General features: G+C 46.5%; 1 protein-coding gene across 11 annotated transcripts in view; it reads right to left on the reverse strand.

Annotated features, from left to right (window-relative positions):
- Window positions 1-35: 35 nt before the first annotated feature.
- Window positions 36-18,148, reverse strand: part of stxbp5l (syntaxin binding protein 5L) — a 254,822-nt gene continuing 236,709 nt past the window's right edge. For 10 of the 11 annotated variants that reach the window (XM_041865683.1, XM_041865667.1, XM_041865650.1 and 7 more), the window contains 6 exons: window positions 13,643-13,882; window positions 12,866-13,229; window positions 12,366-12,531; window positions 10,523-10,634; window positions 9,955-10,175; window positions 36-3,070 (listed from right to left, as the gene is read on the reverse strand). In XM_041865683.1, coding sequence (XP_041721617.1) covers window positions 3,029-3,070; window positions 9,955-10,175; window positions 10,523-10,634; window positions 12,366-12,531; window positions 12,866-13,229; window positions 13,643-13,882 — 1,145 coding nt within the window. In that variant the 3' untranslated portion in view covers window positions 36-3,028. The remainder of the gene's footprint in view (window positions 3,071-9,954; window positions 10,176-10,522; window positions 10,635-12,365; window positions 12,532-12,865; window positions 13,230-13,642; window positions 13,883-18,148) is intronic. The other variant, XM_041865608.1, reaches the window with a different exon arrangement.

Below are 18,148 nucleotides of genomic sequence, written 5' to 3' on the forward strand. Positions count from 1 at the left end.
TATTGGGGAACATAGCAGTACAAGGTTGTCTGGTGTGTACATCAATCAATGTTTATTTGAATTTTTGATTTGCATCAACATATTTTCAGTTCATTTTTCAGTAATCTCTATTACACTACTATAATATCAATAAGAACAAAAGGTGGTAGAATCCATTTAAACAAGACAAACTTTGCTGCCATCGTTGAGAAAACAACCAGAGAAACAGTTGGCTTGGCCAGGAAACAACAGTGTGGACAAGAGTTCTAGTGACTTTAGACACAGCCAGAATAATCAGGTACAGTACCATGATTCATTTAACAGGTATGACGTCTACAGAGAAAGAATATCCTAAGAATATCATTTTTTTCTATGTTTTTGTGTTTTTCTTTACTCCCAGCCAGCGTTGTTGTACAGTTGATATAAAAACAAAAAACATACAAACAAAACACCCTTTATGTCAGTAGAAGTCACGTTTTTCTTTTTCTCAGCCATTGAAGTTAACTGCACTGGTACTAACTCAACACAAACCTCAGGGACAGTAAAGTACACATAGAGAAATAGATCAGTTCCCTCTTCATTAGACCACCACAATCAGTTATGGACAATGACCTTCATATTAGCCTGGAAAGCAACCAAGTACTGTAGCAGCCAGGCAATAGAATCTAACTCTGTCTAGGTTCTGGGACTGACTGGCTCCCAGTACAGTAGACTGTCTGTCCTTTAGGAATGTCTCATTAGCCTGAGAAGGAGCAGAGTGAAATGAATAGTGATAATGCAGGTTTTTACCTGTGTGTGTGTCTCAGCTAGATTGTGTTGTGTAACATATGTTGTGTGGGAGAATGGTGCCTGTATGGTCATGGTAACCACCCTTCTGTGGTTCAAGGCAGGGTGGATATGTGAGCGTCGGTGAGGGAGAGTGAGTGACTGTTGTGGTCATAACAATCATTAAGACTTTCGTATATTATTTGAAAATACAAACATAACCTTTGAAAACAGAAAAATAAATAATGGTATTTTCATGTCACATTTTATCAGTTACGAGAGGATTTGTCAGTGTTACGTGTACACTTATTGACTTGTACAACATATACAATAACATGTATCATAGATCAATCTTTGTACATAGATGATAATTTAGGAGAGAAGAGGCTACCACCATCCACTAGGGGGTGAGGATAAGGGGGTTTACATTAAGGTCATCAAGAGCAATTACGAGTAAAACGAAGAATATAAACACCTTTGCTTCAAAATCATATCAGTCTGGATTCCTTACATGTACCGGTATGTGTAACATAGAAGATCCGTATACTGTATGTGCCAACGACACCTGACAACGGCAAGGCTCATGATGGTAGGTTATTATTAGTCTGGCTCCTATTCCATTTCTCCTTATAGATCAACAACACGGACCGACCGCAGGATATATTTTATCCGGATTGGTAGTAGTATTTAAATGGATCCGACTCTACCTCAGTATTTTAGCTAGGCCTACTCCTGTTCAACATGACACCTGGAGACTTCTGAAGCATAGTTCAACATCAACGTGTAAAAGAGGACCATTCTGGATACCAAAATGTAAACACTGGACCCACCACCCACAATAACATATAATGACACACTCCTCCAACTGACGTCTTCATTCATGTTGAATTGCTTTGGCAGAAGAAAGAGTAAGAGTTTTGTCTTTACATGGCCTTGCATGAGACACACACTGGCTCAACAAACTCATACCTAATATGAGAAAGGCAGCAGAAGATTCCAATGAAGAAGCAATAAACAACAACAAAAAACAAAACAGAAAAAAGAGAATGTCACAATTCTGTCAAAAGAACCAGAAACTCAGTTACAACGACAGACGCCTATCAACGGCCATACTGAAAAGTTGGGCTCACCTAGCCTACTCTCATCTACAGCAAACACATCATTACTACCACATAGTATTAGCTCTTTGCTAGTTTACAGTAAGGGGCTTCACCCATCTTGCTTTATGGCACGTGAATTATTACATTATGTTATATATGTTTAGATTAGAAATATAAACACACTCAATCCAGACCTCACAGACTACTATCACCGTGCCACCTCAGCCAACACATCTCATTTCCATAACCGTTCACACATTATTAATCAATATATTCTCTGTGTTCATACATTTCTGTCAGGGGGGTGAAATGTACCTTTTTTTTCCTGATAACAGGTATAGTCAGTAGCAGCAGCCAACAGAATGAAATTAGTGCCAGTAAAATCGACAATTCAGTTGTTCAGAATGTGTGGTGATATGTGTTGAAAGAATAGATTGTGTTTTTGCACTGTGTGCACACCACAGAGATCTTGGATAACGATATAGTTTGAGCTCAGTGTCTAATGGTGGGAATATGAATAGTATCATCAGTAGTAGTATTGTGTAAAGGAAGTGTTGAAACTGAAATGATGTGTGTGTTCAGAATGTGTTCAAAACCAAATGAAAGTAATAAAAAAAGCTAAAAGAAAAATGTGGCTTTATAGCTATGCAGGTATACATTTTCGTTTTTATATATTTTTTCATCCATATTTCAAAAAATATAAAGTTTTTTTCATACTTTCTGTTGTTGGCTTATATTATTAAATAAAAGTTTTACTTTGTTTTATTTCCCTCTGTTAAAGTAGCATGCTGCTTTTTAATATGGCAGTTTTACTTTTTTAGTATTCATCCATTTAGTTTCATGCAGTCTTGTTGGATTATTAACTTTAGAGTATCTACACAGCAAGATCTGGGTAACCCACCCACACATACTGATGGACTGTCATCATCCACTTTGGGTTCCCCTGTCTTACCAACGTACTTCCTGGTCTGTGTCCATCTCACTATAGTCTAGATAAGTGACTGCCCTCTGTCCAAGTTTTGTGACAATGATGTACAGACGGCCTACAGAGGCCCATTAACACAAAGTCACTCTTGTGTCTCTCTTTATCTCTCTCGCTCTCATGTCCGTCGAGTAAAGGTCCATGTCCCAGCATAGTGCCCCCCCACCAGGTAGAGGGGCAGTTGCAGCCCGCTGTCCTCCCTTTAAAGCTGATACCATTTCTTGTCCTTGTGTTTCAGCATCACCTGTGGAGAACAGATAGAAAAAAGACACACAGGGTAAGGTACAGTTGAAGTCGGAAGTTTACATACACCTTAGCCAAATACATTTAAACTCAGTTTTTCACAATTCCTGACATTTAATCCTAGTACAAATTCCCTGTCTTAGGTCAGTTAGGATCACCACTTTATTTTAAGAATGTGAAATGTCAGAATAATAGTAGAGATAATTATTTATTTCAGCTTTTATTTCAATTGTTTAACTTGGGTCAAACGTTTCGGGTAGCCTTCCACAAGCTTTCCACAATAAGTTGGGTGAATTTTGGCCCATTCCTCCTGACATAGCTGGTGTAACTGAGTCAGGTTTGGAGGCCTCCTTGCTCGCACACACTTTTTCAGTTCTGCCCACACATTTTCTATAGGATTGAGGTCAGGGCTTTGTGATGGCCACTCCAATACCTTGACTTTGTTGTCCTTAAGCCATTTTGCCACAACTTTGGAAGTATGCTTGGGGTCATTGTCCATTTGGAAGACCCATTTGCGACCAAGCTTTAACTTCCTGACTGATGTCTTGAGATGCTTCAATATATCCACATAATTTTCCTTCCTCATGATGCCATCTATTTTGTGAAGTGCACCAGTCCCTCCTGCAGCAAAGCACCCCCACAGCATGATGCTGCCACCCCCGTGTTTCACGGTTGGGATGGTGTTCTTCGGCTTGCAACCAACCCCCTTTTTCCTCCAAACATAACAATGGTCATTATGGCAAAACAGTTCTATTTTTGTTTCATCAGACCAGAGGACATTTCTCCAAAAAGTACAATCTTTGTCCCCATGTGCAGTTGCAAACCGTAGTCTGGCTTTTTTATGGCGGTTTTGGAGCAGTGGCTTCTTCCTTGCTGAGCGGCCTTTCAGGTTATGTCGATATAGGACTCGTTTTACTGTGGATATAGATACTTTTGTACCTATTTCCTCCAGCATCTTCACAAGGTCCTTTGCTGTTGTTCTGGGATTGATTTGCACTTTTCACACCAAAGTACGTTCATCTCTAGGAGACAGAACACATCTCCTTCCTGAGCGATTGTCACGGTTTCGGCCGAGGCTGCTCCTTCTCCTTGTTCGGGCAGGCTTCGGCGGTCGTCGTCCCCGGAGTACTAGCTGCCACCGTTCGATGTTTCATGTTTGTTTGGTTTTGTCTGTTTGTACACCTGTCCCTTGTTAGTGTTTGATTTGGTTGCCTATTTAGTTTTCGTGTGTGGGGGCAGGTGTTATGTGGTATTGTTTATTTGTCAAGCTGTTGCTCTGTGATATTTACTCTCAGGATTGTTGTTTGTTCCGAGAGTCCGCACTGTGTGCGCTATCACCTTTTTACGCACTGTGTGTTTTGTGCGTACTGTGTATTTTGCCTCCCGGTTGGGTTGGCTGTTCGCCTGTTTTGCTGCTGTTATTTTTGTGACTAAAGTCTGTTGACGAACGCCCGTGTTTCCTGCGCTTGATTCCTCACCGCATCTACACTCAGCTACTGACAGAATACCACATCACACCATGGAGTCAGCAGGAGCACCCGCGCCGACAGAGGTCCTGGAGGACCGTCTTCGTGGACAGGAGGACCGGATTAACCAGATCGGGCACGCCTTGGATCGGGTGATGAACACTCTCCACCGATGGGAAAGCAGCGGGGTACCCACGCCCCCCACCTACCGGACCATCCCCATCGGTCAGTCCTCCTGTCCACATTCCGGAACCCAGTGGGATTCGGCTCTCGCTCCCGAGGGCGTACGACGGCTCCGCTGCCGGGTGTCAAGGGTTCCTGCTACAGGTGGAGCTCTACCTCGCCACCGTACACCCGGCGCCCTCGGGACACGAGAGCGTCTCCGCCCTCATCTCCTGTCTCACCGGCAAGGCGTTGGAGTGGGCCAACGCCGAATGGAGGAGAATGGACGCCGCGACCATCACTTATGCGGAGTTCTCCCGCCGCTTCCGGGCCGTGTTCGACCATCCACCAGAAGGGAAGGCGGCGGGGGAGCGTCTGTTCTTCCTCCGACAGGGGATGAGGAGCGCACAGGATTTTGCCTTGGAGTTCCGGACTCTAGCGGCAGATGCAGGGTGGAATGAGCGGGCCCTCATAGACCACTTCCGTTGTAGCCTCCGGGAGGACGTCCAAAGAGAGTTGGCGTGCAGGGATACCATGTTGACGTTTGACCAACTAGTCGACATGGCCATTCGGTTGGACACCCTGCCCACCACCCGTGGGCGTCCCGGATGGGGGTCGCCCATTTCACCCTCCAGCACCTCCGAGCCGAGCCCTATGGAGCTCGGAGGTGCTGGCGCTAGAGAAAGGAGGAGTAGGAACCCGAGGGGGCCGTCCCTGCACCAACTGTGGCCGTGGAGGGCACACCGCGGCTAGGTGTTGGGGAAGGTCCCCCGGTGGACGTGAAGGCAGGCCACGCATTGGGGAGTCCTCCCAGGTGAGTAGGCACCCTACTTACCCAGAGCTTTCTGTCGTTCACATAACCTTGCCTGTTTGTTTTCCACAGGTAGCACCTCGTTCCCAGCATAAGGCGCTAGTCGATTCAGGCGCAGCTGGGAACTTTATAGATCGCCAGTTCTGTGTAGAATTAGGGATTCCCCTCCTTCCCGTTGATAAGCCTTTCCCTGTACATGCCCTAGATAGCCGTCCGTTAGGATCTGGGTTGATTAGGGAGGTCACAGCGCCCCTTAAGATGGAGACGAAGGGGGGTCATGAGGAGACGATTCAGCTCTATCTGATTGACTCTCCTGCTTATCCGGTGGTGCTGGGGCTTCCCTGGTTGATTACCCATGATCCTACTATTTCGTGGCGAGAGAAGGCTCTTAAAGGGTGGTCTGCTCAGTGTGAGGGGCTGTGTCTGGGGGTTTCCATAGGGGCGACCTCGGTGGAAAGTCCGAATCTAATGCCTGCACTGCACATTCCCCCCGAGTATGAGGATTTGACACTAGTGTTTAGTAAGACTAGGGCGGCGCAGCTGCCGCCTCATAGACAGGGGGATTGTGCGATAGATCTCCAGGTAGGAGCAGCCCTCCCGCGGAGCCATGTGTATCCCTTGTCTCAAGAAGAGAGGAAGGCGATGGAAACTTACATCGCCGAGTCTCTGAGACAGGGATACATACGGGCCTCCACTTCACCCGCTTCCTCGAGCTTCTTTTTGTGAAGAAAAAGGATGGAGGTCTGCGCCCGTGTATTGATTACCGCGGTCTCAATCAGATTACGGTGAAGTACAGCTATCCACTTCCTCTGATTGCGACGATGACGGAATCATTACACGGTGCTCAGTTCTTCACAAAATTGGATCTCAGGAGCGCATATAACTTGGTGCGCATTAGAGAGGGCGATGAATGGAAGACAGCGTTTAGCACGACCTCCGGTCATTACGAGTATCTCGTCATGCCATATGGGTTAATGAATGCTCCCTCAGTCTTCCAATCCTTCGTCGATGAGATTTTCCGGGACATGCAGGGGCAGGGAGTAGTCGTGTACATCGACGATATTCTGGTGTACAGTTCTACCCGAGCAGAGCATGTAGCCCTGGTGCGCCGAGTGTTGAGGAGGCTGTTGGAGCATGACCTATATGTCAAGGCAGAGAAATGTCTGTTCTTTCAGAAGTCGGTCTCCTTTTTGGGTTATCAGTTGTCTGCGTCAGGGGTGGAGATGGAGGTTGACCGGGTGTCAGCTGTGCGTAATTGGCAAACCCCAACCACTGTGAAAGAGGTGCAACAGTTCTTGGGTTTTGCGAATTATTACCGGAGGTTTATCCGGGGTTTTGGTCAGGTGGCAGCTCCCATAACGTCTCTGTTGAAGGGGGGTCCGGTGCGCTTGCGGTGGTCAGCTGAGGCGGACAGGGCTTTTGGGAGACTGAAGGACCTGTTTACCTCGGCGCCGGTGTTGGCGCATCCGGATCCCGCTTTACCATTCCAGGTAGAGGTAGACGCGTCCGAGGCCGGTATTGGGGCCGTCCTCTCACAACGGTCTGGCACACCACCTAAGCTCCGCCCCTGTGCTTTTTATTCTAAGAAACTCAGTCTGGCGGAGCGGAATTATGACGTTGGGGACAGGGAGCTGTTAGCCGTGGTACAGGCCCTAAAGGTGTGGAGGCATTGGCTTGAGGGGGCTCAACACCCTTTCCTCATTTTGACGGACCACCGTAACCTGGAATACATCCGGGCAGCTAGGAGACTGAATCCTCGCCAGGCCCGCTGGACTATGTTTCTAGCCGGTTTGTGTTTAAAATCACTTACATCCCTGGGTCCCAGAATGGGAAGGCAGATGCCCTGTCTCGGCGGTATGACACGGAGGAGAGGTCCGTTGAGCCCACTCCCATACTACCAAAGTCTTGTCTGGTGGCACCGGTGGTATGGGAGGTCGATGCAGAGATCGAGCGGGCGTTACGCACCGACCCAAGTCCTCCACAGTGTCCAGTGGGTCGGACGTACGTTCCGCTCGAGGTACGCGATCGCCTCATTTATTGGGCTCATACGTCCCCCTCCTCTGGACATCCAGGTATCGGCCGGACAGTTCACTGCCTTAGCACTAAGTACTGGTGGCCAACGTTAGCCAGGGATGTGAGGGTTTATGTCTCCTCCTGTTCGGTGTGTGCCCAGTGTAAGGCGCCCAGACATTTGCCCAGGGGTAAGCTACAACCCCTGCCCGTTCCGCAACGACCCTGGTCCCACCTCTTGGTGGACTTTGTTACAGACCTTCCCCCCTCACAGGGGAATACTACCATCCTGGTCGTTGTGGATCGGTTCTCGAAGGCCTGTCGTCTCCTTCCCATGCCAGGTCTCCCTACTGCCCTACAGACCGCTGAGGCTCTGTTTACCCATGTCTTCCGGCATTACGGGGTACCCGAGGATATAGTGTCTGATCGAGGCCCCCAGTTCACCTCCAGAGTGTGGAGAGCCTTTATGGAACGGTTGGGGGTTTCGGTGAGCCTTTACCCGGGTTACCACCCGGAGAGTAATGGGCAGGTTGAACGTGTCAACCAGGATGTGGGTAGGTTTCTGAGGTCTTATTGCCAGGGCCGGCCGGAGGAGTGGGCGAGATACGTTCCGTGGGCCGAGATGGCGCAGAACTCTCTCCGCCACTCCTCCACCCAACTAACCCCTTTCCAGTGTGTGTTAGGGTACCAGCCGGTTCTGGCACCTTGGCACGAGAGCCAGATCGAGGCCCCTGCGGTGGATGAGTGGGTGCGGCGCTCGGAGGAGACATGGAACGCTGCCCACGTTCATCTGCAGCGGGCCATCCGTCGGCATAAGACGAGCGCCGATCTCCACCGCAGTGAGGGGCCTGTATACGCACCTGGAGATCGAGTCTGGCTCTCGACCAGAAACCTGCCCCTCCGCCTGCCCTGCCGGAAGCTGGGTCGGCGGTTTGTGGGGCCATTCAAAGTCCTGAGGAGGTTGAACGAGGTGTGTTACAGGTTAGAACTGCCTATTGATTACAGGAATATTAACCCCTCGTTCCATGTGTCTCTCCTCAGGCCGGTGGTAGCTGGTCCACTCCAGGACTATGAGATAGAAGAGACTCCTCCGCCCCCGTTGGACATCGAGGGGGCTCCGGCGTACACTGTGAGGTCCATCCTTGATTCGAGACGCCGGATGGGGGGTCTCCAATATCTCGTGGAGTGGGAGGGGTACGGCCCGGAGGAGCGGTGCTGGGTGCCGAGGAGGGACATATTAGACCTGTCCCTGCTGACCGAGTTCCATCGGGGTCATCCCTGCTCCGCGTCGTCCTGGTCGTCCCCGAGGCCGGGATCGGTGCACGGCTGGAGCCGCGCGTCAAGGGGGGGGTACTGTCACGGTTTCGGCCGAGGCTGCTCCTTCTCCTTGTTCGGGCAGGCTTCGGCGGTCGTCGTCCCCGGAGTACTAGCTGCCACCGTTCGATGTTTCATGTTTGTTTGGTTTTGTCTGTTTGTACACCTGTCCCTTGTTAGTGTTTGATTTGGTTGCCTATTTAGTTTTCGTGTGTGGGGGCAGGTGTTATGTGGTATTGTTTATTTGTCAAGCTGTTGCTCTGTGATATTTACTCTCAGGGTTGTTGTTTGTTCCGAGAGTCCGCACTGTGTGCGCTATCGCCTTTTTACGCACTGTGTGTTTTGTGCGTACTGTGTATTTTGCCTCCCGGTTGGGTTGGCTGTTCGCCTGTTTTACTGCTGTTATTTTTGTGACTAAAGTCTGTTGACGAACGCCCGTGTTTCCTGCGCTTGATTCCTCACCGCATCTACACTCAGCTACTGACAGCGATATGACGGCTGCGTGGTCCCATGGTGTTTATACTTGCGTACTATTGTTTGTACAGATGAACGTGGTACCTTCAGGCGTTTGGAAATTGCTCCCAAGGATGAACCAGACTTGTGGAGGTCTACCATTTTTTTCTGAGGTCTTGGCTGATTTCTTTTGATTTTCCCATGATGTCAAGCAAAGAGGCACTGAGTTTGAAGGTAGGCCTTGAAATACATCCACAGGTACACCTCCAATTGACTCAAATGATGTCAATTAGCCTATCAGAAGCTTCTAAAGCCATGACATAATTTTCTGGAATTTCCCAAGCTGTTTAAAGGCACAGTCAACTTAGTGTATGTAAACTTCTGACCCACTGGAATTGTGATACAGTGAATTATAAGTGAAATAATCAGTCTGTAAACAATTGTTGGAAAAATTACTTGTGTCATGCACAAAGTAGATGTCCTAACCGACTTGCCAAAACTATAGTTTGTCAAAAAGAAATTTCTGGAGTGGTTGAAAAACGAGTTTTAATGACGTCAACCTAAGTGTATGTAAACTTCTGACTTCAACTGTACGTATCACCTTATAACATACCCCTCTTGCTTTCCCCAAGTTGCTTCATCACACAATCACTGGCTGGTGGGTCGTACCTGGTGGGCGTGTGTAGAGAAGGTCTCGGCGCTGTTCATCATGAGGGCGGTGCGTTCCTCCAACTCGCCCAGCCTCTCTCCTCTCTGGTCCAGGGCAATGCGGGCTCGGGCCAGGTCCCCCACGACACCGCCGGCTGCAGCCTTCATGTTCTCCAATCCCATTGGACCAGGGATGTGCTGGGCCAAACTCCGAGAGGCCTTACCCGCTGCTGCCTCCCCAACTACAGGGAGATGGAGAGGAGGGGAGGGAGATAGATAGAGAGAGAGAGTGCGAGAGCGACAGAGAGAGAGAGAGAGAAAGGTAGAGAGAGAGAGAGAGAGAAAGGTAGAGAGAGAGAGAGAGAGCAAGGTAGAGAGAGAGAGAGAGAGCGAGAGAGAGAGAGAGAGAGAGAGCGAGCGAGAGAAAGGTAGAGAGAAGGAGAAGAGAGAAAGATAGAGATGGATAGTAGAGAGAAGGAGAGAGAGATGAAAATATAAAGGGTGGGAAAAGGTTCATGTGTCAAACTGTCTCTCACATACTCACTTGGTACACATAAATAACACACATAAAATATAGAAGGTAACTTACACAGCTCCTCTCTGTCGAAGGTCTGGGCATTGCCCCCGAAGAAGCCCTTGAGGAATCCTTTGTTCTGGGCCTCTGGTGTTTCTATAGGAGTGAACAGCTCCCCCAGCATGTCCTGAATCATTCGGCGCATGTGACAAATAAAATGTGATTTGATTTGACACACATTAATACACACACGCCACACACATTAATACACACACATTAATACCTGCACACACATAAGTACACACACACATACACATTAATACACACATACATTAATACACATATCAAACCATTAGAAACACACAGTAACACAGTCATATCTAACCAACATAAACACACAGTAACACAGTCATAACACAGTCATGTCTAACCAACATAAACACACAGTAACACAGTCATAACACAGTCATATCTAACCAACATAAACACACAGTAACACAGTCATAACACAGTCATATCTAACCAACATAAACACACAGTAACACAGTCATAACACAGTCATATCTAACCAACATAAACACACAGTAACACAGTCATATCTAACCAACATAAACACACAGTAACACAGTCATAACACAGTCATAACGAAACCAAAAGACACACAACAGCAGATTATGCACAATGGGATTTGTGTTGGCTAAAAAAGCAAGTAGTTGATGAAACCGGTTTGAAATATTGTAGGTGAAGGGCAGAGTCATCAAGTGTCTGCCAATTTGAAAAGGACGCTTGCTAAGAAGAATATCAGTGTTGGTGTTTTACTGTGCCAGCAGATGGCAGTAGGGTTATGCTGCATGTTCAGTCATGTTTCTGGATGAGAGAGACTGCATGTCTGAAGCTGGAGCTCTACCAATGTCTGCTCTTATTAGCGTGTGTTGTGATAGCTCTCACAATACACACGCACACACGCCTCACGCACACACAAACACACAGTGTTGGGGAAACTACTCTGAAAATATAGTTTACCTAGCTACCAATTCCTTCACACTGCAATAAGTTAAGTTACACTTCCCTTACCAAAAAATCCCACGAGTCAGACAGTTGATTTTCGGATATATGTAAAAAATGTAAAGTGGGAAAAACAGACACGTGGTTTTCAAATGTTCATTTTTCACATGACTCAGACACGTGGTTTCCCAACACTTCACATGATATTATAAATTTCACGTGTGCTTTTGTAACTGGCAAGATTAGAACTCGGGTCTTCCACAGGAGAATCCAACTTCTTGACCATTCAACCAAGAAAGCCAACACAAATAAATAAGTAGTGTGTAGTTCCAATAGTTAGCTACACCGCTACACGACAAAAAAGTAATTAACTACTGAATACGCTACCTAGATTAGAATGTAGTTCAACTACCACCAAGCTACTGCAAAATGTAGTTAACTTACTAGTTGAACTACATGTTGTTCACTACTCCCCAACACTGCACACACACACCCCACCACCATGGAGTCAGTGCAGTGGAGCTCAAACCACACATGACAAGTGTGACATTTCACTTCAATGGCCACTGTCATGATTGGGCTTTAGCAAAGGTATCAATTATAGCACCCGTATATTTACTGCACTACTGGCTCTGAGAAATCACTCTGCCAAAGCTGCAGAAGGCAATGTGCTGTCATGGCTACAGAGCAATGAGATTACCAATGCTAGACACACAAACACATGCACACACACACATACACACAAACACATATGTGTCCTCGCATAGATGCCTTCATGAACTGACTCTGTTGAACTCTCACACAAACAAACAAGTACAGGCACATTGTCAATTACGCTGCAATTCATGTACAAACCAATACAGATAATTCTAACATTCACAGTATACAAATACACACACAGACGGGTGCTGACCTGTAGGTTGTCCGTCATCTCCTGGCTGTATGTGAGGCGCTGTATCTCTGTAGGCGAGCTCAGATACAGGGCCTGGCCTCCGTTAGTGAAGACAAAGGTCCGGGCGATACGCAAGTCGGTCAGGGGAAGGTAGTTGATATCCATCAGGGGTCTTAGACTGGGCAAACTGGGAGGAGACAACAACAGAAAAACGACAACGTCATGTGGTCCTCTGTAGCTCAGCTGGTAGAGCACGGCGCTTGTAACGCCAAGGTAGTGGGTTCGATCCCCGGGACCACCCATACACAAAAAATGTATGCACGCATGACTGTAAGTCGCTTTGGATAAAAGCGTCTGCTAAATGGCATATTATTATTATTATTATTATCAAAGGGTAGTAGTAGAAGTAATCCCATGTGCCTGTATGAATATGACAGAACTACAGGTATTTTCTATCTATGTCATCAAGGGAACACAACCAAGACAGCTTTTAACAGGCGTGAGAAAGACAGACCGTATACCTTAGGGTCATGATGTGTCCATTGGCGCAGAAGCAGGCCAGGCAGACGCTGTTGCAGACGGAGACGACGTCAGCCCGAAGGACGAAGGAGGACTCAGTGATGTTGTGGGTGAACAGGACAGCCTGGGTGGGCATGAGGATGACCTTGGCCTGCTTCTCAGAGCACACAACGGCCAGGTGACCGTCACCGCACGCCTCCTGGGATGATGACGGGGAGAAGTTGACCAGCTTGCGCCTGCGGGGCCGGTCGGGGTCCTCAGGACCGTTGGGGTCCCGCCACACCTCGTAGGGACTCTGGATGAGCGTGCCCCCACAGTCCAGGAAGGCAAATCGCAGCACGGAGCCTTTTAGCATCAGGACTGTACCTGGGTGTGCCATGGAAAGAGGCAGATAACATAAGAAAAGATAGCACTTTCGGTAATGTGACATCCAAGATCTTTTCTATATTCTCCAAACATTCTATTCTTTCTGATCTTGCTATCTCATTTGACTAATATCAGTCATTAAAATTGAATGAGAGAGTAGGAGGGAAGCAAAGAATGCCTGCCTGCAAATCCCATTATCACACCCACGTTAGCATATCGATAATCTCTGCTCCTCAATTGTTGCTTAGGTGGGCTTGATAATGAGTAAGCCCCTCCCCCCACCACCATGCTCTCTGTTGAACCTGCACCCCTACACCCTACCCTGTGAGTCAGTGAGTTATTCCTCCATTACTATCCTGTCTAATGTCAATGAGATCTCCTCAGCTATCATTCCCTCAGGCAGACAGGCTCACCACTGGGCCCCATGGTGATGGTGTCCTCCAGCCTCTCCTCCTCCTCTGTGGGGATGGACATGGGCAGGAGCAGGACCACGCCCAGGCTGGTGCCCACCCACAGGCAGGCGGTAGGCAGGGCGTCGCCCTTACGGCCGTAGGACTCTCCGAACTGCAGCGTGGTCACTGACTCCTTGGTGTCGCGATCGATGCTGGACACACTGGAGCTCCGCGAGCGACTGAACGAGTTCTCTCTGCTTTCTGTTTTACAGGAAATACCGGGGAGGGACACAGACGCAATGAGAAAGAAAGAAAGAAAGAAAGAAAGAAAGAAAGAAAGAAAGAAAGAAAGAAAGAAAGAAAGAAAGAAAGAAAGAAAGAAAGAAAGAAAGAAAGAAAGAAAGAAAGAAAGAAAGAAAGAAAGAAAGAAAGAAAGAAAGAAAGAAAGAAAGAAAGAAAGAAAGAAAGAAAGAAGAGGAAAGAAAGAAAGAAAGAGAAAGAAAGAAAGAAAGAAAGAAAGAAAGAAAGAAAGAAAGAAAGAAAGAAAGAAAGAAAGAAAGAAAGAAAGAAAGAAAGAAAGAAAGAAAGAAAGAAAGAAAGAAAGAAAGAAAGAAAGAAAGAAAGAAAGAAAGAAAGAAAGAAAGAAAGAAAGAAAGAAAGAGAGTGAGGGAGGGAGGGAGGGAGGGAGGGAGGGAGGGAGGGAGGGAGGGAGGGAAGGAAGGAGGGAAGGAAGGAAGGAAGGAAGGAAGGAAGGAAGGAAGGAAGGAAGGAAGGAAGGAAGGAAGGAAGGAAGTGAGAAGAAAAGGAATAAGACAATGGAGGATGCAGACAGACCAAAAGGGAGGGATAATACAGAAATATATACAGAAAGAGAAACAAGGCAATAAGACCAGGAAGAGAGAGATGTGGCTAACAGGAACACAGAGAAGGGAGAAAACAGCTGCTAAAAGGGTAAGAGACAACGAGCAGCCAAGTGAGAGCACACACACACACACACACACACACACACGTGCAACACACACATACACACACACATACACACACGTGCACACACACACCAGAAACACACACACAAACACACACCAACATGAAGTCACAGCTGTAGTGCTTAGTTACAGTTGGATTCATCTACGATTGATTATGGACCAATTAAAGCGTACACACAGCACAAGTACGAAACCATTTCTGTCCTTTTGAATTTTCCCATATTACGTTCTCTCACTCACTGCTGGTTCAAGAAATACCCTGATAGGTTTACATACAAGCCCAAAAGACATGTTCATATACACACAAACAAACACACGCAAAAACAGGTGCACACACACACACGCACACACAAAATAGGTTGACGCACACACACACACACACACACACACACACGCACATGCACACACACACACATCACATAAAACACACAGATTGTGTTGACCCCTTGCCTTGCTAGGCATTCAGATCCTCCATTACATATTTATAATTTAGCCTCCTGCCTCCACCATAAAAGTATTTCTGTATTGCCCAAGAATGATTCATGCACTTCTCAATTATTTACAACATGACTATGTGCTGCCTGGGCTTGTTCTACAAACAGTGCAGACTTTATAACTTACAGTGGCTTGCGAAAGTATTCACCCCCCTTGGCATCTTTCCTATTTTGGATTTTTGGGGGGTTTGTATCATTTGATTTACACAACATGCCTACCACTTTGATGATGCAACATATTTTTGGGGGTGAAACAAACAAGAAATAAGACAAAAAACAGAAAACTTGAGCGTGCATAACTATTCACCCCCCCAAAGTCAATACTTTGTAGAGACACCTTTTAAAGCCCAGCTCTGTGGAGTGTACGGCTTAAAGTGGTCCTATGGACAGATACTCCAATCTCTGCTGTGGAGCTTTGCAGCTCCTTCAGGGTTCTTTGGTCTCTTTGTTGCCTCTCTGATTAATGCCCTCCTCGCCTGGTCCGTGAGTTTTGGTGGGTGGCCCACTCTTGGCAGGTTTGTTGTGGTGCCATATTCTTTCCATATGTTCAAAGTTTAGGATATTTTTTTATAACTCAACCCTGATCTGTACTTCTCCACAACCTTGTCCCTGACCTGTTTGGAGAGCTCCTTGGTCTTCATGGTGCCGTTTGCTTGGTGGTGCCCCTTGCTTAGTGGTGTTTCAGACTCTGGGGCCTTTCAGAACAGGTGTATACTGAGATCATGTGACAGATCATGTGACACTTAGATTGCACACAGGTGGACTTTATTTAACTAATTATGTGACTTCTGAAGGTAATTGGTTGCACCAGATCTTATTTAGGGGCTTCATAGCAAAGGGGGTGAATACATATGCACACACCACTTTTCTGTTATTTATAATTTTTTGAAACAAGTTATTTATTTCATTTCACTTCACCAATTTGGAATATTTTGTTAACAGTCGTGGTCAAAAGTTTTGAGAATGACACAAGTATTGGTCTTCATAAAGTTTGCTGCTTCAGTGTTTTTAGATATTTTTGGCAGATGTTACTATGGTATACTGAAGTATAATTACAAGCATTCCATAAGTGTCAAAGGCTTTTATTGACAATTACATGATGTTTATGCAAAGAGTCAATATTTGCAGTGTTGACCCTTCTTTTTCAAGACCTCTGCAATCCGCCCTGGCATGCTGTCAATTAACTTCTGGGCCACATCCTGACTGATGGCAGCCCATTCTTCCATAATTGGAAGGATTGACCACAAGTTCTCAATGGGATTAAGGTCTGGGGAGTTTCCTGGCCACGGACCCAAAATGTCGATGTATTGTTCCCCGAGCCACTTAGTTATCACTTTTGCCTTATGGCATTGTGCTCCATCATGCTGGAAAAGGCATTGTTCGTCACCAAACTGTTCTTGGATGGTTGGGAGAAGTTGCTCTTGGAGGATGTGTTGGTACCATTCTTTATTCATGGTTGTGTTCTTAGGCAAAATTGTGAGTGAGCCCACTCCCTTGGCTGAGAAGCAACCCCACACATGAATGGTCTTAGGATGCTTTACTGTTAGCATGACACAGGACTGATGGTAGCGCTCACCTTGTCTTCTCCGGACAAGTTTTTTTCCGGATGCCTCAAACAATCGGAAAGGGGATTCATCAGAGAAAATGACTTTACCCCAGTCCTCAGCAGTCCAATCCCTGTACCTTTTGCAGAATATCAGTCTGTCCCTGATGTTTTTCCTGGAGAGAAATGGCTTCCTCTCTTCCCTTCTTGACACCAGGCCATCCTACAAAAGTCTTCGCCTCACTGTGCGTGCAGATGCACTCACACCTGCCTGCTGACATTCCTGAGCAAGTTCTGCACTGGTGGTGCCCCGATCCCGCAGCTGAATCAACTTTAGGAGACGGTCCTGGCGCTTGCTGGACTTTCTTGGGCGCCCTGAAACCTTCTTCACAACAATTGAACCTCTCTCCTTGAAGTTATTGGTGATCCGATAAATGGTTGATTTAGGTGCAATCTACTAGCAGCAATATCCTTGCCTGTGAAGCCCTTTTTGTGCAAAGCAATGATGACGGCACGTGTTTCCTTGCAGGTAACCATGGTTAACAGAGGAAGAACAATGATTTCAAGCACCACCCTCCTTTTAAAGCTTCCAGTCTGTTATTCTATCTCAATCAGCATGACAGAGTGATCTCCAGCCTTGTCCTCGTCAACACTCTCACCTGTGTTAACGAGAGAATCACTGACATGATGTCAGCTGGTCCTTTTGTGGCAGGGCTGAAATGCAGTGGAAATGTTTTTTTGGGATTAAGTTCATTTTCATGGCAAAGAGGGACTTTGCAATTAATTGCAATTCATCTGATCACTCTTCATAACATTCTGGAGTATATGCAAATTGCCATCATAAAAACTGAGGCAGCAGACTTTGTGAAAATTAATATTTGTGTCATTCTCAAAACTTTTGACCACGACTGTATTTCGTTACATGAAATCCAAATAAAAATCCATTTAAATTACAGGTTGTAATGCAACAAAATAGGAAAAACACCAAGGGGGATGAATACTTTTGCAAGGCACTGTAACAGCAGCGGGGTATTTCTGCATTGCCCAAGATTCACTCTTAATATTTAATTCAAAAAGCAAATTGAACAAATTGGAAAGGGCTCTAGCTAAACACTGTTTTCTCTCTACCCTACTCTGTCTTTACTGACCGTAGAAAATAAAAATAAAAAGTGTATCAGAAAAAAAATCATTAATACACCTTATGGCATTTCACGGTGTCTTGGATTATCAGGCAAGCAAACAAAACTGAACAAGCAGACACAGTATAAAGATGTGTCCATGACTTTGCATGGCATGCAAACATTAGAACAGTACACTAAGCACATACAGAAAAGCTGTACCTTGGACACAGCACACACTCCTATAAGCCATGGAGAGATAAAGTACATAATCATGTTCATCCTGTCAACCCCAGTACAAGAGCAACAAGCGTGTGTCTCTGAACATCTTTAGACGGGACATGGACGGTGACAGAGCAACGTGGGGCCACAGGACGGACGTACTG

The sequence above is a fragment of the Coregonus clupeaformis genome, chromosome 4 (assembly GCF_020615455.1).
Source record: "Coregonus clupeaformis isolate EN_2021a chromosome 4, ASM2061545v1, whole genome shotgun sequence".
NCBI lineage: Eukaryota > Metazoa > Chordata > Actinopteri > Salmoniformes > Salmonidae > Coregonus > Coregonus clupeaformis.